Source organism: Grampus griseus (genome assembly GCF_964374135.1).
Source record: "Grampus griseus genome assembly, chromosome: 21".
NCBI lineage: Eukaryota > Metazoa > Chordata > Mammalia > Artiodactyla > Delphinidae > Grampus > Grampus griseus.
Window position 1 is genome coordinate 13478764 of NC_139015.1, and position 27726 is coordinate 13506489.

The 27726-nt window shown below is 42.2% G+C and overlaps 1 protein-coding gene across 3 annotated transcripts in view; it reads right to left on the reverse strand.

The window, feature by feature from the left end:
- The window catches only part of LRP2BP (LRP2 binding protein), a gene marked incomplete at its 5' end in the record, with an annotated part of 37851 nt that extends 14902 nt beyond the window's left edge, over positions 1–22949 (reverse strand). The window contains 7 exons of one of the 3 annotated variants that reach the window (XM_082680506.1): positions 3044–3218; positions 4833–5056; positions 5938–6043; positions 6125–6267; positions 18994–19107; positions 21988–22100; positions 22829–22949. In XM_082680506.1, coding sequence (XP_082536632.1) covers positions 3044–3218; positions 4833–5056; positions 5938–6043; positions 6125–6267; positions 18994–19107; positions 21988–22100; positions 22829–22934 — 981 coding nt within the window. Of the gene's footprint in view, positions 1–3043; positions 3219–4832; positions 5057–5937; positions 6044–6124; positions 6268–18993; positions 19108–21987; positions 22101–22816 lie in introns of all 3 variants that reach the window. The other 2 variants (XM_082680505.1, XM_082680504.1) reach the window with 2 other exon arrangements.
- Between the last annotated feature and the right edge of the window lie 4777 nt (positions 22950–27726).

Sequence of the window (27726 nt, forward strand, 5' to 3'; positions counted from 1 at the left end):
CAACACAGCCAAAAGTAAATAAATTAAAAAAAAACAAAAGATATATGTATAACTAAATCACTTTGCTGTCCACCTGAAACCAACAACATTGTAAATCAACTATACTCCAATATAAAAAAACTTTTTTTAAGTCACCACCTTGGGTTTTCCTGGTGGTACAGTGGTTAAGAATGTGCCTACCAATGCAGGGGACACGGGTTCAAGCCCTGGTCTGGGAAGATTCCACATGCCACGGAGCAACAAAGCCCGTGCACCGCAACTACTGAGCCCACGTGCCACAACTACTGAAGTCTGTGCACCTAGAGCCCATGCTCAAGAGAAGCCATCACAATGAGAAGCCTGCGAACTACAATGAAGAGTAGCCCCCACTTGCCACAACTAGAGAAAGCCCACATGCAGCAACAAAGACCCAATACAGCCAAAAATAAATAAATATTTAAAAAGTCACCACCTTTAGGAAATAAAAACTAAGGTTTTACCTATAAACAGTTATTTTAGAAGATTCTTTGTATTAAGCTAAAATCCCCTATCCCCAACCCTTTAGAATCGTTGACTGTTCCTAGGAGGACATACATTGCTGGTTTCCTGGAAACTGAGAGGGAAAGGAGTGGGTAGTCACCCAGTCTGAGGGTGGCAAAGCTGAGACCAGGCCTGGGGCTCCTGACTTTCAGCCCAGGGTCTCTTCATCTGCGGCCTTATCTTTTCTGTAACATACTGCCGTGGGCTGTCATTCTCCCTTCCCTACAATGCCTCTTTTGTAGGACAGCCTTTCAGTCTGATGAAGACTGCTATCAGAAGCCCCTCACGTCTTTTCTCTGAGTAAAATACTCAGAGTTTGTTATTGTGCCTCATCTGACATGATTCCAGGTCCTTCACTGGCTTACTTTTAAAATGGAGAAAACTTAGAGGAAGTATCTCCCATAAAATCCAGTGGCCAAAATTGAGTAACGGGGCTGTATTATCTCCCACTATAAGGAAAACAGTTTTAAAATTGTAATTTGTTTATTATGCTTTTATTTAGGCTGAACATATACCATATTTCAGGATATTTTCCACCCAGAGCTCTCTGCTATGTTTACTTGGAAAGGGTACCAAAGATAGCATAGAATCTGAAATTGACTTGGTTTGGAAATTGGTATAATATACAGAACACTTAGATTAAACAAAGACAGCTGTTATTCATACTAATGGTGTAATGGTAAATATCTCAAAGGTCAGTTGTATTTGTTTTTTTGGCTGTGCTGGGTCTTCGTTGCTGCGCATGGGCTTAGTCTAGTTGCGTCGAGCGGGGGCTGCTCTTCTTTCCAGTATGTGGGCTTCTCACTGTGGTGGCTTCTCTTGCGGGGCTCGGGCTCTAGGCCCGCGGGCTTCAGTAGTTGTGGCTCGCGGGCTCTACAGTGCAGGCTGTAGAGCGCAGGCTCAGTTGCTCCACGGCATGTGGGATCTTCCCAGACCGGAGCTCGAAGCCATGTCCCCTGCATTGGCAGGTGGATTCTTAACCACTGTGCCACCAGGGAAGCCCCAGGTCAGTTGTATTTTTGTACTGTGTTCCTCTATTTGTGTTGGTATGGGTTTAATACTCTGGAAATTTTAAATTTCCAACAAAATAACTTAGATTCCAAACTTGCCTACACATTGGAACCCCCTGGGGAGCTTAAACAAATCTGCTTGTGTCTCATTCTGGGAGATGGTGATTTAATTTTTCTGAAATAAGGCCTGAGCTTTAGGAATTATTAAGAGATTCCCCATGTGATTTTACTATGCAAATAATTTTGAGAACCACTGCTGTAACGTGATCAGATTTAGGCAAGGGACTTAGAAAATTGTTCCTTGCCTTGTTCCCTGGCTCCAGCTTGAACAGTTTGGCATTGCATGAAATTTTATGATCTAATTCTCATTTGGACTTATGGATGTCATGGACCTAAGTTGTGCAGTTTTTTGTTTTTTAAACTTGCAGTTACTATTCATGATTCCCTTTCACACTCCCTCTGCACTTTTTTTTTTTTTTTTTTTTGGTACGCAGGCCTCTCACTGTTGTGGCCTCTCCCGTTGCGGAGCACAGGCTCCGGACGCGCAGGCTCAGCGGCCATGGCTCACGGGCCCAGCTGCTCCACGGCATGTGGGATCTTCCCGGACCGCGGCATGAACCCGTGTCTCCTGCATCGGCAGGCGGACTCTTAACCACTGCGCCACCAAGGAAGCCCCCTCTGCACTTTTTAACAGTTGATTTTAGATGTGAAATCCATTCACTATCTAAATAAATTGATCACATGGATTAAAACATGAAAAGGCTTATTTTAACTGGTGAACTCAAATTCATCAATATCCACCTAAGTGTGGTAGATGTCATGCAAAAAGAAACCTTAATGAAATGTACTCTAATGTACTAGAATGAAATAGAGATTCACACTTTTTCTGGGTGAAAGAAGGCATGCACGTTCTGGGTTTAAGGTCTTGGTGCTGGGCTTTAGGCGGCAGACAGTGAAATAGAATAATTTGCATCTAAGATAGAAATTTTAGGGCTTCCCTGGTGGCGCAGTGGTTGAGAATCTGCCTGCTGATGCAGGGGACACGGGTTCGAGCCCTGGTCTGGGAGGATCCCACATGCCACAGAGTGGCTGGGCCCGTGAGCCACAACTACTGAGCCTGCGCGTCTGGAGCCTGTGCTCCGCAATAAGAAAGGCCGCGATAGTGAGAGGCCCGCACACTGCGATGAAGAGTGCCCCCGCTTGCCACAACTAGAGAAAGCCCTCGCACAGAAACGAAGACCCAACACAGCAAAAATAAATAAATTAATAAACTGAAGGTGTCTTGTAGGCACAGACTATTAAAAAAAAATAGAAGTTTTACCATCTGTGTTTAATTATTAAAAAGAATGACAGAATTGTTTGCAAACAAGCTGCATGTCTGACATCCTCTTGGTAGACAGAGGTTATGTGCACAATAAGTAGGAATAAAAACACTGATTTAAAAAGATGTCCAAGTCTCAACTAAAAACCTAGAAATTTCTATTGAGTCAATTTATATTTGTTGTCAGGCTTACTTTAGAATAATAGTGTTTAGCTGTTGCTTCATCCTTTGTGATACCCAAGCCAAGCTGCAGACACCGTGCGTGGTAGAAAGAGGCCATGGCCATGCCTCTGCTGATGAATTCTGGGAGACAGTCCGTGACCTGGGCTATCATGGGGATGTCATGAATCTCATCGTAGTCAGCAATCCTGTTACAACATCCAGTTGTGAAATTAAAAACGGTATCAGTTATAGTTTACATTTTTATAAACATGCCCAGAAACTGTCCATGTGCCCCAAGTGGTTTCTCTATTATTTCTACCAGTTTGAGAACAAAATTGTTTGCTCTGTGGTGAAGGGTAAATAGAACAGTCAACTAACACCAGAAGAATCGGAACTAACTACAGTGGTTACTATATGGCTTCCTAGGATTATACTGGTCAGGCTTAATAACCACTAAAAAAAATTAAGTTTAAAATATTACAAGAACTTGGGCTTCCCTGGTGGCGCAGGGGTTGAAAGTCTGCCTGCCGATGAAGGGGACACGGGTTCGTGCCCCGGTCCGGGAGGATCCCACATGCCACGGAGCGGCTGGGCCCGTGAGCCATGGCCGCTGAGCCTGCGCATCCGGAGCCTGTGCTCCACAACGGGAGAGGCCACAACAGTGAGAGGCCCGTGTACCGCAAAAAGAAAAAAAAAATATATATATATATATATATATATATATTACAAGAACTCATCACTTTGCAGATTTAAACAATGGGAAAAAAATATTTTTCTATCTCTTTGGGTATTTAAACATCAACCTTGAATTTGGACTTTAGTCACACAGGACCAGAAAACACATTAATAAACTTACACATCTATGATAACGGGCAATAAAAAGTCCTTCTCTATAACCCAGATACAGCAATGGAGAACTACATGAAAACAAGTCAACTCCACGTCAGCCATAATACTGTGGGAAATAGGAACATGGAAAGTTTCAAAATTTTTAAAAGAACTGTTCGAAGTCTTAGTTTTAACCATATGGGCACTAGAGGATTTGAGACATCAGAGACCACACCTTTAAGTGGCCTGCTGCCTGGAGGCCATGATGTTGGGGAGGAGAGGGTAAAAGCAATTCCTTCATCCTTCAGTGTGGATGTCTGCCTCACACTGGGCTCGGGGAGAGGGGAACCTGTGGGCTCCGTGGGAAGGGCATTATTGGGAGGGAAATGGCAGCATGGCCTTATAGCCATTTTAGAGGACACCCAGGTCTGTTGCATTTGTACATTGTGGGTAAATGCAGGAAAGTACATGGCCTCAGAGAAGAGAAATTTCCATATAATTTATGTTAGTGTTGGAGTCTTTTAACCATTCTCATTGTGCAGTCCTCATCAAGCTATATTGTAATTGTGCAGTTATAGAACCTATGGCTAAGGGTGTAGGAAAAAAAGTTTAGTATTTCTCATGTGCCAAGCTGTGTTAAACACTTTATATTCACTATATTTTTTAAATCAAGAAGAAAATACTTCTGCAGGATTACAAAAGAACTGATGCCCCCAAAGTTAAACTTGTGTAAGATTACTTAGCTGGTATACAGAGCAAATAGCACTGAAGTTCTGCAGACTAACAGATGTACTATCCAATATGGTAGCCAGGAGCTACGTGTGGCTATTAAAATTAAAATCCAATGAAAATTACAAGTTCAATCCTCAGTTGCACTGGCCACACTGCAAGTACCAATAGCCATCATTTCCAATACTGCAGCGAGTTCTATTAAACAGACCTGGCATAGAACATCTAGTAAGAGTTTTTGTAAATACTTTTATCCAGCTTACCTTTTGGAAAATGCAGCACACTTTGTAAAAAATTTCATCTTATAGTAATACTCCACGAGATTCCCTTGAGCGTAGACATTTCCACGCTCTGCTGCTTCCCTCAAGCAATGCAGGGCAGCCTCGGTATCCTGGTGGATGCCTTGTCCATAAAAGTACATGAGCCCAAGCGCACCCTGGGATTCCAGGTTTCCATTGCCACAAGCTTCTGAATGCCAATAAAACGCCTAGGAGAAAGCACAATTCCCTAGTATTCACAAGGCGGATTATAAATGGAATATCTCTATAAGATAGTACTATTAATTCATCTCTAGGACACCGTTCTAACCCCCTGAATGTATGTCAGACTAGCACCAACTTCGCATGCCTGAGAGAGGGTGCTGAGGGGAGCCCGCCCGTTGTCTGCCCACAGTATAGGCGAGGTCACTGGCTCGAGCTCAGCTGTTCAGGTTTCAGGATTTTCAGATTTTTCAGAGGAAGGACCAAAAAGGTGGGAAATAGGAACCAAGCGTCTGAAAGGCTTTGTAATGAGGGACAGCAAGGAGAGGAGAGCAGCTGATGTGAGATTGCAGCTATCTCTCAGATCCTCTTGGAGCTCCAACGGGATCAAAGAAAACCAAGGATAAAAACCTGCATGTGGTCCAAGCACGTTTGCTCAATACTCAGCTACAGTGCATCTGAGTTAGTTCAAACCGATTTCCAAGTAGCTCCTCAGTTATCTGACAAGGATCTTGGGGGTTATGTGCCTCCTACAAGTTTGCCTTTAACGCCTCATTTCCTTCTCCTTGTAAGATTTCTTGGAAAGGGTTTTCCATCATTGGTGATTAAAGAGGTTGTACTGACTCTCCCTCCTCTTTTACCTTTTATGGTAGAATATTTTGTATGTGTGCTTTTTATAGCATACAAAGTGCTCACATCCGTGGTCTCCTTTGGTAGAGGCAGGGAAGGCAGCATTCATAGTTGAGGAAAGGTGAAATGAGTTTGGAGATCCTAAAACGTAAGCTTTCTTTACATTGAAAGAAATGTAAGAGATATTCAGACTACATACTTACTCCTCACCAAATATTAATCTACACAGGATGCTAGGATTTAAACAAATCACTGTTACCTTCTCTAACTCTCTGGGTTCCTTTGTTGAGTAATACAATCCTAGGATACTTTGAGCCTTCACACTAGCTTTTGGATTTCCATTGTCTGCAGCAAAAAGCCACAGTCTAGAAGAGAAGGGCAAGGCAAGTTATTCTTTGTTTAAGGCATTTGATTAAAACAAAAATCTTGTTCTCAAGTCAGATTACCTTTCAGCTTCCTCGTCTGATTGTTTAACACCTTTTCCTTCATAATAAGCTCTTCCAAGGTTGTAAGCTGCTGCAAATTGTAAGTGTCTTGCTTTGGGACATGGAGAATCAACGATTTTCTTCATATATTCCACTCCTTTTTCCTTCCACAAAGGAAAAGAACAAAACAGAAAGTCCTAGTTTAGTTTTACCCAAGTTAAGTTTTCTCCCAATAATGCTGTAAAGCGTTCACCCTCCGACATGAGGTAGAATGTCATGAGTCTATACCTAACAGGTATGGTTGTCCTGGACTCTGCAGGGCTAGAAATAAGTCAAAGTCCATCTCCTGGCTCAGCGTTCCCAGGAGCTCTGGGATATAAAGCATTCTCTTCATTTTATAGCTTCCACATTTGCATTACCTCTCAATATGGTTTCCTTCTTCTCTCCTCATAGCCCTTATTCTGAATTGGCACAGTTCTTAGAACTTATAGTGTAAGGATAGCCAGTAACTTCCACATTTTTAATCCTTACAGGACACGTGTAAGCCCCAAACTCTGTCTTCTCTCTTCAAGCACACGTTCCCTAGCTGTGCTCAGTGATAAATTTACGTCTACTACACTCATCTTCATACGACATCTGCATAGTCACAGAACACAGAGGACGTTCTAACCACCAACAAAAGGCTTTCCTCCCTCCAAAAACCCAGACACAAATTGTTTACTAGACTATGTTCCTCTTGTCCAACGCACAGCAAGCCAAAATGCTGAGCCCACGAGGTTTGCAGCAAAGAGGGTTTACAAGGCAGCCAAGCAGGAGATGGGAGAACAAATCTCAAATCCGCCTCCCCAAAGGCAAGGAGCTCGGGGTATTTATAGGATAAAGAAGAAAGCAGCGGGCAGTTGGAGGTGTGGGGAGCCTGGAGAAAGACGATTGGAAAAGGTGCGGGAATCTTTGCTCTGCACAGGTGTAACTAAGCTATAGCCCTCTGCACGTTCAAAAAGTCACTAAGCAACAGACACGCATGCCCAGTTGAAGGGTCGGTGGTTCTATCCAGTCTTAACCAGCTCAGCTCAAACTACACACAGCTGACTCCAAGTTCCTAGAAAACAACTCAGGCAAACATCTTGTTTAGGCTACATGCTGCTTGGAGCACATGAGAGTCTTAAAAAAACCACCTTGATTACTGAAGGCAGGTGAAGTGGATTTGACCCACGGTTTCAGTCCCCCCTTGCTTTTCGATCATTACTCAACCTCTTGAGGAAAAAAGGTGAGGACAGCTCTGGCTAATTCCTGCTGATAAGGGGCATAGGCCTAACAGGGGCTTGAAGAATCAAACTATTTAGCACTCATTTGAGAATATTCTCTTGTTCCTGGTTTCAAGTTAACATTTTGATCCCAAACAAGTACCACTTATGCACCAGCTGTCAAGGCATTCATAGGCCCAAGATTGGTAATAAAAACTGTAGACAAATAGGTATGGGGTGGGGCAAATATGTACACTGTGAGGGCACACAGAACACCAGACGTGCGAACACTTTGACTCATTTTTAGGGATTTTACCTAGGACACAGGCGAGCCAGGGATCGGGGTCTTACTTTTTTACGAATTGGAGTGTGTTGATCATTATCACCTTTGACTGAAACAGATAGTATCGAAGGAACACAGGCTGGGAGAATTAAGTGTGGTTTCTACAATATCCTCACCAAATAGAACCCTAACAAGGGTAGGGGCCATTTTTTGTTGTTTGTTTTTTGGTTGTTTTTTATTCTGAGGACACAAGGAGACCAAATTTTGGCTTATTCAAGAAAAAAACACGACAGGACATTTTGTTGATTAGCCTAATTTGATATGTGCACAACTGAAGTCACAGTGAAGTCAGGGATGGTCAAAAATTAACGACAGGCACAACCAAGGGGTCAGCATGATCAAATACAGAAGGTTTTAGATGACATATCCAAAAGCTAGAGAAATTACCTACTTTTGCCAAAGATTGAAAAATCCTAATCACTGAATTGTCCAAGCCTGGGAGGTTCGAAACAAAGAGAAGGCAGAACAAAAGAAAATCAATCTGGTTACTAGCAAATTATTTAAATTGCTTCCTAAATTTTACTTTTCAAAGCCACCACTGCAGCAATCCCACTCACCTTAATTGCTTTCCCGTGGCTTTTTTCTGGGGGTTTGCTTGCCCACTCGGGAAAGTCAGCGTCAGGGTTGGAACCACTGCGGTATTCCTCCCGCAACGTGCTTTCTCCCTTTTTCGCTGCATTCCTCATAAGGTCCCAACCCGCGAAGATGGACCTGGTCTTCAGGATGTTTATCCTCCATGATTTCAGTCTAGATGTTCATTGTCTCCTTTAAGAGCTTCCTAAATGGGTTTTGCTATGAGTCCAAAGTTGGGGACCCAAATACGGCAGAACCCAGCCATTCCCAGAAATTCCTGCAATTATCTCTTGGTGGGAGCTGCAGCCCTAGCTAGAGCTTCCCTTCCATTAGAGGGCAAGTCTCTCTGTCCTTGTGAGAGTTCAAAACCCAAATATTTAACAGAGGGATTGAGAACTGTGCTTTTTCTTGGATACTTGATAGACCTGTTCAACCAAAAAGGTTGAAATCAAAACCATATTCTGAAAAAAAAAAAAAAACCCACCATATTCTGGTCTCAGGTGTCCTTTGTTTTACTGGTAACCAGCATCAACCACGTCCTGGAGCAGGGCTCCCTCATTTAGTTGAGGGTCCCTCAAATCTTTTGCTAGGATTTCTCCAAACATCGCGGGTAAAGTTTTAAATCCCTGAGGAAGTACTGTCCAGCAGTACTGTTGTTTAATTCTTAGTACCAAGATCTTCCCATTTGAAAACAAACAACTCTTGGGATTTAAAACAAGGATATGCAAGAAAAGGCATCTTTCAACTCTAATACAGTAAACCAGCAATGTCTGGACAGATTAGTGAGCAGAGAATATGGGTTAGGGACTACTGGATTAGTCTCTTTTACAATCTAACTGTTCTTAAATCGTGTACAAGCTGACCTCAGGTGGTATCCTAAGCTGTATAGGCCTAGCTCTTTGCTATTCCCAGCCTCCCGTCTGCACAGGTCTTCGGACTCCCCTTTGCAAATCTCTTCTGGAACAGTTGCAGGCTGTTCTTTTGGGGACTGGAGTAATAAAGCCTGCAATGCGCAAGCCTGCTCTGGTGGTACTTTAATGTCTGTCCACTCAGGGGCAAAGGTAACCCTGATATTTAGTTAGTAAATCTCGTCTCAGAAAGGGAATGGGGCATTCAGGCATGTATACAAAGGTATGCTTCAGATGCGTTTTCCCCAACTGACAGTTTAGCAGCTGGAAAAAAAGGCATTTTCAAGGTTTCTTTGGACACCCCAGTTACTAACAGTTTTAGAAAGAAGCTTAGAAAGCCAGGTATTTAAAACTGAGTAAATGGTCCAATATCAATCAAAATCCAAGTTAATTTCCCACGGTCATAGTCATCCAGGGCTCTGCTTAGGAAATGATGGACTTCACAAGATTTAAAGGAACCCCTAGGGCCTGGCATTCTTGGTCACTGTCATTCTCAGCTCGGGCATCCGATGTGCCAGCTGTTTACCTTCAAGAGGCTTACTTAGGACGGGACCCTCTTTTCCAGTGTCCCTCCTGTTTGCAATATGCACACTGGCGGAGTCCGGCTATTGGGTGCCCGTGTGAGCGGAAGCTTTTGCCGAGTCCCTTGTGAGAGTCCTTGATTCCATCCAGCTCTTCCCGGTGCTAAGGTAGCCGCCCGCAGAGCAGCCTCTTTCATTCTCCATTGTTCCCTTTTCTCCTGAACCTGGTCTCCGCCATTAGAAACTTTAAAGGCAGTTTCAACAAGTCAAGACATAGACATTCCTAAAGGCCCTTCCATCTTTTGCAGTTTCTTCTGTATACTGGGTGCGCTCTGACCAAAACTGGTCACTCTGACTTTTATAAGTTCTCTTTGTATGTTGCCTATAAGCTTTAAAGACCCTTTCTGGAAATTCTGAAGGATCCTCATTTGGTCTGTTTTACCTCCTGTACTTTATTAAGGCTTGTTTTGGCATCCCTCTTCGCAATCCTGCAAGAACGCAATCTCAGTAAAGTTCGGGCCCGTCTCCAGCATTCACATCCCCATCAGGATCTGCTTTTGTGTAGCCCCGCATGCAGCAGCCCTCACCGGGTTGCCAGGGGTTTCTGCACGAAGCAGATCTGCCTCCTCTCGAGCTTTATCCAGCACCATCCTATGCTCTTCTGAAGTGAGGAGGGTATTTAATACATTTTGAACATCTGCTCAGGTTAGTTTGTGGGTTGCAAAAAAAAAAAAACAAAAAACAAAAATCAATGAAGGTTTTCCATTCTCGAGTCATCTCTATAAGTTGGCATATTATTCTTCCAGTTAAATAAATCCAAAGCGGACAGGGAAGTGGACCCAGATCCATCCCAGCAGCTGCCCAGCCTCGGCATTCACAGACCCCGTGGGGACCTGCCTTAAGGGATATTGCCCTATCCGCACTTGGGTCGCACCCATGGCCAAGCTGCACACCCTGGCAGGTAATGAGAGGGGAGGCCATTCCTGTTTCTCAACCCTCAGACACTGGGGTGGAGGGCACAGGGGCCCGAGAGCCTGAGGCTCAAATGCTGACAGTGAAGGAGCGGCAGCGCCACCCTGTAAGGGTGGAGGGGAGCGTCCGAGCGGCCACTCAGCCCTCAAGCCACCCTCCTTCTCATTAGAATCCAGCAAAACAGATGTCTGTGCCTTTCCTTCCTGTTGGACCATTACCTTACATCTCCTCTACACAGGTTTATTCTGATACAAGAACATAAGAAACTGTACATAAGGTATTTCATCCCGTTTTTATTCCTGTTTACAAAATAAATCTACTTGCAAAGTTTTATTGTAATTTAAGGATCCATTTTCAGGCCATTGTGCTCCCGAGTCCAGAGAATATTATGGTCACTTAGTGTTACAAAAAATAACCATCTTTTATTTCTCCATGGATTCATAACAGAAAGTCTCCCAATTTTGGAGAATGTAGCCTAGACGGCTGCAAGAGGGAACTGAATTAACATTGCCCATTTTGAAGGAGCTTTGTTCCCAGGTGGGTGCAGCAACTAAATCTTAGGGTCCTTGCTACAGTCGCCAAGAAGCTCAACCCCCGGTAGCCAATTCCTAACAATTAAGACAATCAGACATAGACAAGACATGGACAAACAAAACAAAAACAAAACCAAAACCCAGAGCCCTGGGCCGTAAACTCAGGTACAGAGTACCTCAGCAGCAGTAACCTTTTATATTGTCTACCAAAATCCCATCAGGTGGGCCTCTGACCCACGATCCTTCAGGGTTCCAAAGACAATCTAGGCACAAGTACATTTCTTTAACGAGGTTTACCCTAAAAACATGTTCCAAATCCAAAAGCCCAAAACCCCAAAAATGTTACTAAAAGACAGGTCTAGCTGCTCACCACTCAAAAACCAATATTCAAGAGGCAAGGCTACTGGAAAGTCTGCTTTATTTCTGAGGCCGGCAACGGGGAGAATGGTGCACTTATGTTCAGAGACTGATTCCTCACTGACAAATCAGAGGACAAGCACACTTTTTTTTTTTTTTTTTGCGGTACGCGGGCCTCTCACTGCTGTGGCCTCTCCCGTTGCGGAGCACAGGCTCCGGACGCGCAGGCTCAGCGGCCATGGCTCACGGGCCCAGCCGCTCCGCGGCATGTGGGATCCTCCCAGACCGGGGCACAAACCCGTGTCCCCTGCATCGGCAGGCGCACTCCCAACCACTGCGCCACCAGGGAAGCCCTGGGCAAGCACTTTTAAAGGGGAGTTTCAGGGGTGTTTAGGCGGAGGGAGGGGGCTACATGCAGAAACAGCCCAGTCAGCTCCGACAGTCACCTTGAAATTGGGCACGTGGTGGTCTGGTCAGCGTCATCTTCATTGTTTTAAGTACAGTTAGTCTTCAGTTCCAGGGTCGGTTTGTTCCCATTTCCTTGAAGCCAGTTCTCAGAACTGTGGCAGCTTATGTCATGGCTACACAGCCTGGTCATCATGTAGTTAATTTCTTTCACCTAGTGCGGGTTTCAGTATCTATAAAACAGCTGAAAGGAGACGGCCCAGAATATTATCTATAGCCCTATGAGGAGGGACTAATGGTCCCCGACTTCATTCAGTGACTAAACTATTACTACTTGGTCATGTTTTCCTTTGCTTCTGCACTTTCTCACATCTCTGAATTTATTCTTTGACTAAAGTTTTTCTACAGACAGAAGACAGGCAGAGGGCATGGAGGGGAAGCACCATAGGGTCCTGCTCCATTTCCTCTCCTTGCTACAAGATGAAACTAAGCACGGAAGGTCAGCAGTGCCTCCCTGAAAACCCAGGGTCAGTCTGGGAACGGACACACCAGGGAGCTGCTCGGGCTGGCCCACCGGACCTCAGTGCCTGCAAGGGGCCGACGAGCCGTGGGCCAAAGGTTCGCCTGGACTCACCTCTTGGCTGGCTCACCACATGTGTTACCGAACCAGATCTGTCTTGCCAGACGCACAGCAAGCCAAACGCGGAGACACCGAGGTTTGCAGCAAAAAGAGGCAGCCAAACCGGAAGACGAGAGAACAAATCTCAAACCAGCCTCCAGCAAGCAGGCAGCTCGGGGTATTTATGGGATAAGGAATAAAAAACAGCAGGGCGGTCCGAGGCATGGGGAGCGTGCGGGGCGTGGCGAAACGTGATTGGGAAAAGATGTGGGAATTGGCGGGTAATCGTCTCTCTGCGCAGGTGTAACTAAGATGCAGGCCTCTGCACGTTCAAAACATCATGAAGCAATGGACGCCTGTGGATGCCCAGCTGGAGAGTCGACGGTCTTATCTAGTCTTAACCAGCTCAGCTCAAACTAGATGCCACTGGCTCCAAGTTCCCAGAAAACAACTCAGGCAAACATCTTATTGTTTATGCAAGTGCAGCTTGGAGGACACACGAGTCTTAAAACGACTTTGATTAGTGAAGGCAGGTGAAGTGGATTTAACCCACAGTTTCAAAACCTTCAAAAATCACTCCAAAGAGGAAAATAATATTTGACGGTCACGTACATTTGTATACACTGCATTCTAACTTTTACTCCTCACTAGTCTCTCAAAGTGCTATTGCTGGCTAAACAACACAGTAATAGATGAGAAAATAAAGGTGTTTTACCGAGTCCCAGATCATGTGGATTTACTTCTGTGAGTGTGTGAGGTAGGTGTCTACCATTTTTTCCCCCAACTGGTTAGTAAGAGAGAACGTACAGTATAATGGTAGTAGAGTGAAGTGTTCGTGTAAATCCTCCCACAGATAGCAGTGATTAAATCAGGACCAAACATAAAGAACAACTTTCTAAAGGCACTGGGAGGGACTTCCCTGATGGCACAGTGGTTAAGAATACGCCTGCCAAGGCAGGGAACACGGGTTCGAGCCCTGGTCTGGGAGGATCCCACGTGCCGCGGAACAACTAAGCCCATGCGCCACAACTACTGCGCCTGTGCTCAAGAGCCTGCGAGCCACAACTACCGAAGCCCGCGCGCCTAGAGCCCATGCTCCGCAACAAGAGAAGCCACCGCAGTGAGAAGCCCGGGCACCGCACCAAAGGGTAGCCCCTGCTCTCCACAACGAGAGAAAGCCTACACGCAGCAACAAAGACCCAACGCAGCCAAAAATAAATTAATTAATTTTAAAAAAGTTATTAAAGGCACTGGGAAGTTTATCAAAGCAAACACAAACTGGAAGAGGAATGACTCTTTAGAACTGCAACTGAAAGGGATCATTGAAGTTCAATGAACTCCAGAGAGGATAAACAAACACCCTCTCCTAGGCATGCATCATAGTCAAACTGCTGAAATCCATAGAAATCCTGCAAGCAGCCAGAGAAAAAGGACACATTATATACAGGGAACATAATACAATCAGAGACTGAGTTCTTGTCAGAAGCTAGAAGAGTTTACAATGGCATTGTTTTTTTTGGTTTTTTTTGCGCGGTTCGCGGGCCTCTCACTGTTGTGGCCTCTCCCGTTGCGGAGCACAGGCTCCGGACACGCAGGCTCAGAGGCCATAGCTCATGGGCCCAGCCGCTCCGCGCCATGTGGGATCTTCCCTGACCGGGGCACGAACCCCTGTCCCCTGCATCGGCAGGCGGACTCTCAACCAGTGCGCCACTAGGGAAGCACTACAATGGCATTTTTAAAGTGAGGAAAGGAGAAACTCAACCAGCAAAGCAATTCATCAAAAATGAAGGCAGAGTGAAGACATTTTCAGGTAATTATAAAATTGGAGATAACTCATTACCTGCATACTTACAAGAAATGCTCTTTAAAGGAAATTCTTCAGGTTGAACGGAAAAGGAATATGGTGCCAGATGGCAACGCAGATTGATAGGGAGGAATGTAAAGCCTCAGAAATGGTAAATATGTACAAATATAAAAGGATACCCAGGCACATATATACATACCTGTGTATGTTTTCTTTTCAATTTCTTTCAAAAGTTATATGACTAAAGCAAACATAATGCAGTTTTGTATCAATATTTTGGGGTTTATAACACGTAAATTTCAAGACATTTCAAACCTACCACACAAAGCATATTTGTTTCCACCAGACCCTGGACCAAATTAGTGTCAAGAACTCGGTAAATTAATAAAATGATAAACATTAAAAGAATTTGCTCTTTGCCCCTTTACCTTGGGTTAACTGAACAGACCTACAGAGGCCATCTTCTTTTTTGCTCCACTGGCCTCCATATGTAATTAAATTTAAGCCATTCTATTTTGGAGTTGCCATATGCCAACCCGTCGAATCTACCAATTTTCCTGGTCTTTCTACACCTTCGTGTTCTTCCCACATCAGCTTATTCTGTATCTGTCACTGTACTCATTCCTTTGTCCCTCTTTCCCTCCATGACACTCACTCATGTGGCAGATATCTTATTTCTCCAGCTACTCTGCTGTACTTAAACCACTGAACATGGCTGGAGAAAAACATAACCATGCTGACAGGTCCTTCCTGCAATTTGTGACTTCAAATTTCAGAGCGAGCTCTCCCCTCACAAGCAATACTATCAGTTTGTCTCATCAATGATCTCTCCCACTTATCTGGAAGAGAAGATACTACTTCAAACCTTTTCCTTTCTCTTCAGACTTCTGCTGTCCCCTCGCTCCCTCTCCTCAGTCTCAGCTCATGGCTTCAACTTTTTAAATATTTTTATAAAAAATATGGAACAGTTCATGGAGTTGTGTGTCATCTTTGCACAGGGGCTGTGCTTATTTTCTCTGAATTGTTAGAATTTTAGGATACATGCTGCCACAGCAAACACATGGCTTGTCTTTTATTTCACTGAGAAAACAGAAAGAATTGAAAGAAACACCAAATCTATCAGTTTACCTGATTCATCATCAATTTTTTCCTCTCTACCAGATCGTGTGTCAACTTACAAATAATAATGTAATATCTTTGATCTGGGAGAAAACTCTCCCTTGATCCCATGATCCCTCCCAGTTATTGCACATATATTTGTTCTACTTTATAACAAAGCTCAGTGCTTATCTCCACTTCCTTACATCCATATGCCTCCTCCACCCACTCCAATCTTGGTCCCTTATGACCTTGGTCCCACTGAAATGGTTTTGTCAAGATCTCCAGTGAAATTCATCTTAGTATGTCTGATAGTAAGTGCTCAGTTTTCATTCTACTCACCTCTCAGCAGAATTTGATACAGATGATCACTCCCTTCTTCTTTTTTTTTTTTTTTTTTTTTTTTTGCGTTATGCGGGCCTCTCACTGTTGTGGCCTCTCCCATTGCGGAGCACAGGCTCCGGACGCGCAGGCTCAGTGGCCATGGCTCACGGGCCCAGCCGCTCCGCGGCATGTGGGATCTTCCCGGACCAGGGCACGAACCCATGTCCCCTGCATCGGCAGGCGGACTCTCAACCACTGCGCCACCAGGGAAGCCCCACTCCCTTCTTGAAACAATTTCATCGTTTGACTTTCAGATCACCACACAGTCCTCATTTTCCTCTGTCCTCCCTGTCTTCTCCTTCTCATTTCTCCTTTGCTGGCTAGCTGTTCTTTCCGTTATGACCATGAAATACTGGAGGGCTTCCAGTCCCTGGCCTTGACCTGTGGCTCTTGTCTATGATACTCACTCATTCAGCAATCTTATCCAAGCTGGTGCTGTAACTCCCACTGCTCCACAGATAGCCCCCCACTGATTTCTCTAGTCCTGATGGCACCGTTGAGCTCCAGACTCTCTACCTGACATCTCTACTTAGGTGTCTTAACAGGTACTTCAAATGAAACATTCAAACATAAATGTTTCGCTTTTCCTCCTGTACGCCAAATGTGCTTCTCCCTCAGTCACCCCATTGTTATTAAATGGCAACATCATCCACTCAAGACAAAAAGTAGGAATCATCCTTGATTCCTCCCCTTATCTCTGCCCCTCTCCCAATCCATCAGAAAGTCCTGTATCCTCTTAAGAGCACATCCTAGATCTGTCCACTTTTCTCTATTCCCACCACTATAATTTCAGTTAAGGCTGCTCTTTTATCTGCACTGGCTTCCTCACTGGACTTCCTGCTTCTACTCCTGCCTCCATTCAATCCAATCTCCACACAACAGACAAAATGATCTTTAAAAATGTTAATCATATTAATTGCACTCTCTTTTGGTGTCTTCACACTGCATTGAGAATACAATCCATTTGGCCGTAGTTTGCCAAGTTCCACGTGGTTTGGTCCCTGTTTCACTGTTTTGACTGTATTCCAGCTGTACCATCCTTCCTCAGGCCTGAACACTAGCTATTTCCTCTGCCTGGAATGTGATTCACCTAGACCTATACGTTGCTCCTTCTTGCTGCTCAGTTCTTCATTCAAGTATCAGATAAAATGGTGGAATGACACAGGGAGGAAAATGTAATCCCAGAGCCAAAGTCTTCAGGTTAACATTAGAAAATTCCCAATAACCAGGAAATTGATAGAACTAGGAAAGCAAGGAGTTGGTATGAACTTCAAAGTAGGTACACTTTGTGCCTGAGGTGAAGGAGAAATAATAGCTAGAAAGTGAATTGGGAAATGAAAATAATACCAGCTCTACCTTTGAGCACTATGGTACTTTGGGAGGTTGTAAGGAGAGGCCTCCTCTAAAGAGGGCTGCTTGTGGGACAACCAAGTTTCTGATAAGGCAAGGAAGTGAAGGAAGTAGTCTGAGAAAAAGGCTGAGAATACAGAAGATCTAAGAATGGCATACAGAAAAGTAGAAAGAATATTACATAAAAATTTGCATAGGGCTTCTCTGGTGGCGCAGTGGTTGAGAGTCCGCCTGCCGATGCAGGGGACACGGCTTTGTGCCCCGGTCCGGGAAGATCCCACATGCCACGGAGCGGCTGGGCCCGTGAGCCATGGCTGCTGAGCCTGCATGTCCGGAGCCTGTGCTCCGCAGCGGGAGAGGCCACAGCAGTGAGAGGCCCACGTACCGCAAAAAAAAAAAAAAAAAAAAAAAAAAAATTTGCATAACTACCACATAGATTGTCAGTAATAACATTTTGCTATATTTGCTTCATCTGTCTTTTTTGGTGACTTGTTTCAAGTTATATGCCGATATGAAAATATCAGGACACTTCACCCCTAAATATTTCAGTATGAATTACAAAAGAAGACATTTTTCTGCATAAGTACCATATAAGTGTCACTTCTAATAAAGTCAGTATTATGAAAAAAGGCAGGAGAGAGAGTTAATCTAGATTAAAGAAACTTGTAGATATTACAACTCAATTCATTGGGTGGTCTCTGACTGAATGCTGGCTTGAAAGACTACTTTGGGACAATTTGAGAATTTTGAATATAAACTGGGTATTAAATGGTATTAGGGAATATGTGTTAGTTTTGGTAGATGTATTCAGTATAAATTCTATTTTTGGAAAGTAAAATTTTTAAAGATTTGTTTTCACAAGTTTAAGTTGTTTCATTGCAATTTGTTCCCCAGTCTTCTCATGTTTGATTGACAAAATGTGTTTTGTTAACTTTTTGAGACTAGAGTTCAATTGTCATCTAATTTCTATTGTATTTCTTCTGGTTAGGCCCTGTCAGAAATTAAGCATTTTATTGCTTTCCGCTTTATTTTTGTGCAGCCAATATTTTTCACTGGTATTATTATTATATCTTTGGTAAACTCAAATTGTTGATTCTTTTTGTTTATGTAAATTCTTTCTGGTTAGATTGTTTAAAAGTTTTAAAAAGATATAGTGATGAATATTATCCTACTGTTATTACCATTTTCCAAGGACCTATTTCTAAATTCCATGTTAAATAATCCTATAACTTGGGTGATGGTGCAGTCATGATACCATTTAAATAGAAATAGGGAACCATTGAGTTAGAAAGTATAAAAACCAATTTTTCAAAAAAATTCGCATTCTAGAGAGAGACTTAAGAAGTTTCATAGCAAGTGTGACTGTCTAATGAACACATTCTGGTTTCAGCTTATCTTTTTTTTTTTGCATAGGGCAATACATGGAAGAATATACTCTAATAACAAAGTTCATATTTGATAGTAAAATTTGGAGTGATCTTATTTTTGCTTATTTTCTAACTTTTCTCCATGTTCATGTAGCTTTGAAGTAACTTTTAAAAACAAAGGAAAACATTTTAAAGCAAAAATGTTATTGACGGCTAATAGTAGCAAGGAGAGGGGCAAAAAGAAATTTGTTTTTCACGTAAATGTAAAAATGACTACTGCTATCCTTTAAATGCTGAAATGATAATTATTTAAATATAAATAAGAAATATATCATTAAAATATAATTTTAAATATATCAAATAATCCATAAACAATGAAATCTTAAACACTGTGAACAAAACAATAACTTACAGCGTCTGCGGTCATCCCCAGACCATCATAATACATCACTCCTAGCTGGTAAGTTGCCTGATGATCCTTTTCCTTGATTTCTTCAAACTGTTCTAATGCTTCTTTATACCATCCCTGTAAGCTCCCAGGAAATACTGAATTATTTTCATTATTACCTTAAAGTAATCCCAAATACTTAGTTCCCACCTAACTCTAGCTAGCAGCACCAAATAAAACAAGACAGCAACAAATTTATGGAATTTGCAAGTAAGCTATTGACAACAATCAACACACTATAAAATCAATAAAATAAACCTAAATATGGCAACTGAGGGAACTGACCAGGAGGAACCTGGGTCAGACTCTCTTTGGCTTTCACCCTTACTCTTGGCTATTGCCAAACCGCTGTCTAAATGATAGCCTAGCCCTCTGCTCATTCCAGCCTGCCATATCACCCGCTACTCCTGGAGTCTGAGAAACTTCAGAGATGGGGCCAAAGACTCTGAGAAAAGATAAACATCAGGATATCCGCTACTACTAAATATCCACTATGATATGGCTCTTCCAGTTTTGCCATTTTCTAGCTAGGGAGAAGACACAGAAAAACAAACATGTGATTCTCCAAAATTATCTTTCTCCCATACTTCCTATGAAAACCTACGTGTTATACGTCATTCATTTAAGGCTCCTCAGCGTTATAGGATATAATAACAAATACGCTGAAGTGTAAGGAACAAAAATGGGGCTTGGGCTTCCCTGGTGGCACTGTGGTGGAGAGTCCACCTGCCGATGCAAGGGACACGGGTTCGTGCCCCGGTCCGGGAAGATCCCACATGCCGCGGAGCGGCTGGGCCCGTGGGCCATGGCCGCTGAGCCTGCGCGTCCGGAGCCTGTGCTCTGCAACGGGAGAGGCCACAACAGTGAGAGGCCCGCGTACCTCATTAAAAAAAAAAAAAAAAATGGGGCTTATGTCTTAATCCACCATGGAAAATGCCTTACGCTAAAGAATAAATCATTTGTAACAGTGGAAAGAGAGTCTCTGAGTTGGAAGGTCATTACTAGGAAGAGCAGGCCAGAGAAAAGCAACTTTTGGAAAACACAGAAACAATTGAATTTCTCTTTTCATAAACTGTAATTAATCAACAAACTGATAAAATTAATAAAAACTGTACCAAAATGCTAACAAATATTTATCTTAAAGAACATACAACAATGAGTAAATGACTGTGTTGTAAAGATTCATTCTCCTTTCTGGCTAGTGTTTGGCCAACATATAAGAGGGCTGGAAAACTTAGAATACTCTATACAGAGGAAGAGAAAGGAAGTCCTTTTAGTTTTTCATGATTTTAAATATCAGATACATGCTGGAAAATCTCAGATATATACTTTCAACTCAGACTTCTCCTTTGAGATCTAGAGTCTTACATGTAGTTTCTACTTTGAAACATGTATACTTGGATGACTGAGGGGAATCTCAAACATAAAATGTCCAAAAACTGACCTCCTGATGGTTCCCTCAAAACTCACTCCTCCCCACTTCTCTATTTTTCAGTCCATGATGCCATTACTTGTATCTCCAAAATAAATCCAGGACCCAGCTCCACCGCTGGGTCAAGATCACCATCCTCTCTTGACCCAACTAGTATAATTTTCCCCTAAACTGGTCTTGGTTCTATGCTTCCCTTCCAATCCATTCATCACAGTCTCAAAACACTTCAATGGCTTCTCACTACATTTTAAACAAGGCTTATCTAGAGTCATTCTCTGCCTCGCTGACCATGACATTGGTCTCTTAATTCCTAGAGCTCACCAAACTCTTCCTCATCTCAGAAACGTTGCATTTGTTTTCCCTTCTACCTGGAATGCACTTCCCTGTGGCTGTTTGCATTAACTGTTTCCTTTTCTTCAAGTTTTAGTTTCAACAACAGGTATTTCCGCCCTATCCCTAAGTTAGTCTCTCTCAGAGTACCCAGTTAATTGCTTTCATAGTACTTTAACTTATTTTTAATTATATATTAATTTAATTTCTTCCTCTAGACTGTAAGCTCTATGAAATGGGGCCCATTCTAACCCCCTCATTACTGTATAGCTAGTACCTAGCATAATAGTAGCAAATACTTATAAAGCACTTACTAGGTGCCAGGCCCTGTTAGTATTTTTACAATTAATATACCCTCATAATAGCTCTATGAAATACATATTATTACCCTCTTTTATAGATGAGGAAACTGAGGCACCAAGAGGTTAAGCATTTGTGCCCAAGGATACAGTTAACAAGAAATAGAACCGTATTGGAACCTATGCCCAAAGCTGAAAGATCATTCTCTGAACCATTGTGCTACGTGATCCTCACAGTGACAGGTGCGTTATGAGTCCTCAACAAATATTTGTTGCCAGAATGAATGAAGGAGCCATCAAAAGATAAGTAAGTGGGATATAGTTGAACAGCTGCCCAAACATTCAATGGATAGTGAGGGGTTGGGGACAGCTGGTCCCTTTTCACATCTTCCCTTGGGGTTCAATGAACAACTGAAGCTATATTGCTGAAGTTGGAGTGATAGTTTGCATAGGTCCTCCTAGACCTACTTTGCAAACCTCAGCATAATGTGGATAAAGAGGGAAATTCCCTCCTTACTCCATATAGGAACATATAAAGCTGCCTTTAAGTACTAGATAAGAATCAGGATTTTTCATTGTTAATAAAATGAAAATATTTTATAAATGATGTTGAATATATCGGGCAAAATATAAAAATTAGATTTTTAATTTATCATGTGAAAATGGATTTCATACCAAAATGACTCCTATAAATGACATTAATTAGAATGATTTTTATGGAGAAAGGTTGAATATTCCGTAAGCTGGGACCAATTTATCATACTTAAATCCACAACAATAATCTATGGAATTTGACAGAATTTCCCTGGTTTAACAATGTAAGGAACTCTATAGGAAATTTTGCTATGAAGATCTAACAGCAGCTTTATATGAAAACAAATCAACAAAAAACGATACCTCTTCAAAATACAGTTGACCTCGTAGGAAATATGCCAGAGTATCCCCTCTTCTTATTCTTTCCTTCAAGAGGTGCAATGCCTTTTCCACCAAACTAGCATGGCTGTAATGATCTGATTTTTTAAAAAGTAAAGAATTCCATCTTTATCCATACAATATGAATTTTCTCTCTTAAAGTAATAAATTAAATAGAATTCATCTGACACTGTACTAGTTTCCCTCCTAGTTCTCATTCCTAAAACTGACCTCCTTAGTTCAAGGAAAAAGCACTACCTTAAAAAAAGAAAGCACTATCACAATACCTGACACTGTACCTTATATATAATTAAGAAATATATTGGCTGGTTGTCAAACTAACCCTCTTTTCTACTAGGCAGGAGCTCTAGCAATGCAGTCTACGTGGAATTCTTTAGACAAAGCTGGCCTCTGGGTGAGTGAAATTCTTAATTTGAGCCTTAATTAGAACTACTCTAACTAGATGAGCTAACCATCCCCAATTTAATTTTTTTAAGTCTATAGAAAAAAATGGTAGCTTTAAATGCTAATTTCAAGTAAAGCATGGTACTGTTCTCTTTAACAGAACTGACATCTGGCTTCTCTTTTCCAGAAGGGTGTCCTAAAGTCCTGAGAGTAAAACCAGGATCAGGATCTCATTATGAAACTTCTTCACTGATGATCTGCTACCAGGTAGCTTCAAGCAATTTCACAGATTCTTACAGAAAAGCTAGAAAAGACTGTAAACTTAACCGCTTGCTTGCCAGCAATAAGACTCATATTTCTTGTTTCTTTTGCTCTGGTGTACCTAATTAACTTTTAGTGAAAATATTATCAGGATTTGTACCAGTCTTTTCCTTTCTCCATTGGAAGAGTTTTTGTTTATTAGCAGCATAGTGGGATAGAGAAGTATAAAAGGGGTTCTTGGGCAACTTTTCACTGGTCAACTTCATCCTGTCTCCACAGTAGGTATTCTGTAAATTAAAAAATTATATTAAAAAATAATATGGTAGAATCTTCCCCCAGAAAATGCAAAGAGAGACTCCACTCCAACTTGGCAGTCATTATAAAAAGCATCTTCCTCTCATCACCTAGGGATAGGGCACCAAACTACCAGCTCTGGGATGTGAACATTCCTTCTTAGGAAACCAGGACCCTCTATAGCTATGAGAAGCACAGCACTCCTCCATGTCTGTTTCCACAGCATGGGATTAATGATCAGAGCTGTTTGCAAATCCTTTCTGGCTATGAGATCACACACTCCAGTGAGTTATGTCACCCACCACAGCTGCTGCCACTAGTAGGAATTGGTGACACTGCCCATAGATACAGTTCCTGTGCACTGGTACCTTCCTGTTGCCTTGTAACTGAAGCTCATCAAACTAATCCATTTTAAATGAAAGCATTTGTCTATTTTACCTGGGAATATACTTTATTTTAGCTGTGTTCTTCAGTTTTATCTTCCTGTCTGTATTGGATTGCCATGTTATAAGGTGGATCACAGTTGAAGGGAAAATCAGAGCCTTCGTATAAAATGTAGAGGCCACCTCATCTGGGATGAAGGAGTCCAGGTTGGCCTAGGCTCAGGGTAGTGAGACAGCAAACTCAGTTGTTGCTATGCTTTTTTGTTTACTCCTTGGAATTCCACTGTTACAGCAGGCTTTCACCAATCAGGAACAAGCTTCCAGTAAAGGTTCCTGATTGGTGGTGAAGAGAACTCAATAGACCTTTAGTATTATTGGAAAGCAGCATTTATACAATTTTATGATACTATTTTCGACAATAAATTGCTTCATTAATGAGAATGAAGTTGCAGAAAAGGGAGATAATTCAGTATACCAGAGAGAAAAAATCACCGAAGTATCTGTGATTTTGGAAGAGTCATATAATCTTCTTAAGAGTCAATTTCCTCATCTGTAGTTTAGACTATAAGTAGTTTGAACTAGAGGATTTCAAAACGTCTGTCCCTAGATATGTAAAATTCTTTGATTATAGGACTCTAAAAATCTATGGTTGCACTAGTAAATGTAAAAGCTTCCAATGAACTTTAGGGTGAAGCAATATTAGGTGAAGTATTTAGAAGAAAGACAATCCAAATAGGATGATGTCTATAGAACCATCAGTTTACTCAGAAACTGGTTATAGAAGTTTTTATTTCACTGAAGACTTAAGCCCATGTGCTATTGTATCCAAAAAGGCTAAGAAAAAAGTTGACACATTCAGGAAGGTCATCAGAAAAGAAACAAATCAGAAAGCAAAATCCATTTAAACTCACGTTGCCTTCTGTGGTTACAATACTCCACAGGGTTTCTGTTGCTGAAGCTTAAAAGAATATTTGGGGAGGACCTAGAAAATATAAGCAAAGATTTATTGAGCTCTTACTATAGGCCAGGATTTGTTCTTTGTTCTAAGTGCTTTACAGGTACTAACTCCTACAAAACTTTATGAAATACTGGTGGTTATGAGGCCCACTTAATGTGGGAGGAAACTGAGGCACCAGTGAAGAAGTTAAGCAACTTGCCTCAGATCACAGGGCTGGCAGGTGGGACAGCTGGGCTGCCAGAATGCCTGTGTACTTCATCATTATTCCATACTGTTCTCCAAAAAGCAGAGCTACCATGATTGTTTAAAATGGCAGGACTCCCACAAGAGGGTAAGCTAAAATTCAGTACTTTTTAATTTCAGAAAATGAGAACTAAGAGAAGATTTTAAACAGCAAGAATATATGTTTATTTCTGCCAAATCTTGGGATAAGATATAAAATTATAATTTGAAATTTGACAAGTGTTTGCATAGCATGCAGTGAATTTAGAAAATGCTACAATAGAAATTATAGACCTTAATCGATGATGTAAAATCTGAAAGAAATATATGATTTTAAAAGGAAGGGCAGGTGTAGTAGAGACTGACGGTGACCTTCCCAGACCCTCTTTACTAGTTAGTGCCCTATCTCCAGTGCTGTGAATGTTAATTGCTTAAGGTTGTGCAACCACCACCAATATCTAATTCTGGAACATTTTCATCACTTCAAAAGAAACCCTGTAGAAATTAGCAGTCACTCCCCAATCTTTTCCTCCTTTCAGCCCCTAGCAATCACTAACCTACCTTCTGTCTCTACAGATTTGTCTATTCTGCATACTCCATATAAATGGAATCATACAGTATGTGGCCTTTTGTGTCTGGCTTCTTTTACATAATGTTTACAAGGTTCGTGTATGTTGTAGCATGTATCAGTACTTCGTTCCTATTTTTGGCTGAATAATATTTCATTATACGGATATAACACATTTAAAAAAATCTGTTCATCATCTGATGAACATGTGAGTTGTTTCTAGCTTTTGGCTATCCTGAATAATGCTGGTAGTTTTCACATATTTGTTTTTGTGTAGACATAGGTTTTTAATTCTTTTGGGTATAAACCTAGGAAGGGGATTGCTGGGTCACATAGTAATTCTATGTTTAAGATTTTGAGACATTGCCAAACTGTTTTCCAAAGTGGCTTTTTGCTTTTCCACCAGCAACGTGTGAGGGTTCCACATCCTCACCGACACTGGTGATTGTTCATCTTTCTGATAATAGCTATCCTAGTGAATGTGAAGTGTTATCTTGTGGCTCTGATTTGCATTTCCATAATGAAAAATGATGTTGAGACTCTTTTCATGTGCTTATTGGCCACCTGTTTATCTTATTTGGAGCGATGTTAATCCTTTGCCAATTTTGTAGTTGGGCTGTCCTTTTATTGCTGAGTTATAAACATTCTTTATATATTCCAGATACTGGACTCTTATCAGGTATATAATTTGCAAATATTTTCTCCTATTCTATGGGGTCTTTTCACTTTCTTGTTTCTTTTGATCCCTCGATTTTTTAAAATTTGATTAAGTCCATTAAAAAAAATTCCCAAATCTTTTCTTGTAAATTTTTTCTTTTTTAAAAATCACTTTGAGGTGTTTCTTCCCTCTTTGTTTCCTGGTGCGTGAGGAGAGGGGATTAAGAGCGCTGCTTAAAGGAGCTCTAGAGACGGGCGAGAGCCGTGGCTAAAAGCGCGGACCACAGAGACGGGCCTGAGACGCTAAGGCTGCTGCGGCCGCCACCAAGAAGCCTGTGTGCGAGCACAGGTCACTCTCCACGCCCGCCTTCCGGGGAGCCTGTGCAGCCCGCCACTGCCAGGGTCCCGTGATCCAGGGAAAACTCCCCCGGGAGAACGCACGGCGCGCCTCAGGCTGGTGCAACGTCACGCTGGCCTCTGCCGCTGCAGGCTCGCCCCGCATCCGCACCCCTCCCTCCCCCCGGCCTGAGTGAGCCAGAGCCCCCTAAGTCAGCGGCTCCTTTAACCCCGTCCTGTCTGAGCGAAGAACAGACGCCCTCCGGCGACCTACACGCAGAGGCGGGGCCAAATCCTAAACTGAACCCCCGTGAGCTCTTCGAACAAAGAAGAGAAAGGGAAATCTCTCCCAGCAGCCTCAGGAGCAGTGGATTAAATCTCCACAATGAACTTGATGTAGCCTGCATCTGTGGAATACCTGAATAGACAACGAATCATCCCAAATTGAGGAGGTGGACTTTGAGAGCAAGATTTATTATTTTTTCCCCTTTTCCTCTTTTTGTGAGTATGTATATGTATGCTTCTGTGTGAGATTTTGTCTGTATAGTTTTGCTTTCACCATTTGTCCTAGGGTTCTATCCGTCTGTTTTCCTTTTTTTTTTACTTAAAATTTTTTTTTCTTAATAATTATTTTTTAATTTAATAACTTTATTTTATCTTACTTTATTTTATTTTATCCTCTTTCTTTCTTTTTACTTTTTCTCCCTTTTATTCTGAGCCATGTGGATGAAAGGCTCTTGGTGCTACAGCCAGGAGTCAGTGCTGTGCCTCTGAGATGGGAGAGCCAACTTCAGGACACTGGTCCACAAGAGACCTCCCAGCTCCACGTAATATCAAACAGCGAAAATCTCCCAGAGATCTCCATCTCAACACCAACACCCAGCTTCACTCAACGACCAGCAAGCTACAGTGTTGGACACCGTATGCCAAACAACTAGCAAGAAAGGAACACAACCCCACCCATTAGCAGAGAGGCTGCCTAAAATCATAATAAGTCCACAGACACCCCAAAACACACCACCAGACATGGACCTCCCCACCAGAAAGACAAGATCCAGCCTCATCCACCAGAACACAGGCACTAGTCCTTTCCACCAGGAAGCCTACACAACGCACTGAACCAACTTTAGCCACTGGGGACAGACACCAAAAACAACGGGAACTACAAACCTGTAGCCTGCAAAAAGGAGACCCCAAACGCAGTAAGATAAGCAAAATGAGAAGACAGAAAAACACACCGCAGATGAAGGAGCAAGATAAAAACCCACCAGACCTAACAAATGAAGAGGAAATAGGCAGTCTACCTGAAAAAGAATTCAGAATAATGATAGTAAAGATGATCCAAAATCTTGGAACTAGAATAGAGAAAATGTAAGAAACATTTAACAAAGACCTAGAAGAACTAAAGAGAAAAGAAGCAACGATGAACAACACAATAAATGACATTAAAAATACTCTAGAAGGGTTCAATAGCAGAATAACTGAGGCAGAAGAACGGATAAGTGACCTGGAAGATAAAATAGTGGAAATAACTACTGCAGAGCAGAATAAAGAAAAAAGAATGAAAAGAACTGAGGACAGTCTCAGAGACCTCTGGGACAACATTAAACACACGAACATTCGAATTATAGGGGTCCCAG